Source organism: Buceros rhinoceros, unplaced genomic scaffold (assembly GCF_000710305.1).
Source record: "Buceros rhinoceros silvestris isolate BGI_N320 unplaced genomic scaffold, ASM71030v1 scaffold42858, whole genome shotgun sequence".
Lineage (NCBI taxonomy): Eukaryota > Metazoa > Chordata > Aves > Bucerotiformes > Bucerotidae > Buceros > Buceros rhinoceros.
The window spans coordinates 9,077-9,882 of NW_010427073.1; the positions used below are offsets into that span (position 1 = coordinate 9,077).

Here is an 806-nt window from a genome sequence, read left to right on the forward strand (position 1 = left end):
AGGCGGAGGGGCAGCCACTGCACCTCGGGGAGTGGCTTCTTGGCCGACGTCGTATCCATGCTTCTTTTCTTCTCTTGATTTCAGAGACGAGTGCCAGTGCAATGCAGTCAAAAAGAAGAAAATCCAAGTAAATTACTGCATGGAAACATGAAACTTGTAAATGAGTGTGAATTTACCGATAGCAATTTTGAGCTGTGATTTTTCTTTTTTTAAATAAAATTCTGTACAGTAAGTCCTTTTAATATTATACTGTTCCCAGTAAATGATTTTTTTTTCTAAAAAACAGATAAATAGATATAAAAACTGGGTCCTTCTAAACCCCCCGGATTTACCGAGCGAGGTCCAGGGTTAGCACATTAGGTTCATGTGTCTGTACGAAATGGAAGGGGAGGGCAAGACAACTGTAAATTTATTTGTTTCCACTTTTCGTAAATGAATTAGAATACAGGGTTGTCATTTTTAGGTATTGAAATGAGGTATTGTGCTGTTGTTTAAGTACTGTATGTGAATAGCAGTGAGAGGGTTTGTAAACAGACCCGATCGTGTTTGGAAATGTAAATAATTTTATTATACAGTAGATCTGATGTATTTGTTGTAGAAATGGACCAGTGAAACAAAAGAAATTTAAGGGTTTGTATAATGTGGAATCCCTCATGCTCTAAATAAATGTTATTGTCCTATAATTTGGGTTGTGTTATTATTAGCAGCAGCGACAGCATCTTTCCAAACAGGAAGATGGAAGGGATTATTTAGAGCTCTAGGCCCACAGGCTCCTTATATGGAGCTTTAGGAAGGAATTTGTTTAA

At 37.2% G+C, this 806-nt stretch overlaps 1 protein-coding gene across 1 annotated transcript in view; it reads left to right on the plus strand.

The window, feature by feature from the left end:
- The window catches only part of LOC104498372 (nuclear receptor coactivator 6-like), a gene marked incomplete at its 5' end in the record, with an annotated part of 8,635 nt that extends 8,172 nt beyond the window's left edge, over positions 1–463 (plus strand). The window contains one exon of the mRNA XM_010141732.1: positions 85–463. Coding sequence (XP_010140034.1) covers positions 85–131 — 47 coding nt within the window. The remainder of the gene's footprint in view (positions 1–84) is intronic.
- Positions 464–806: the final 343 nt, after the last annotated feature.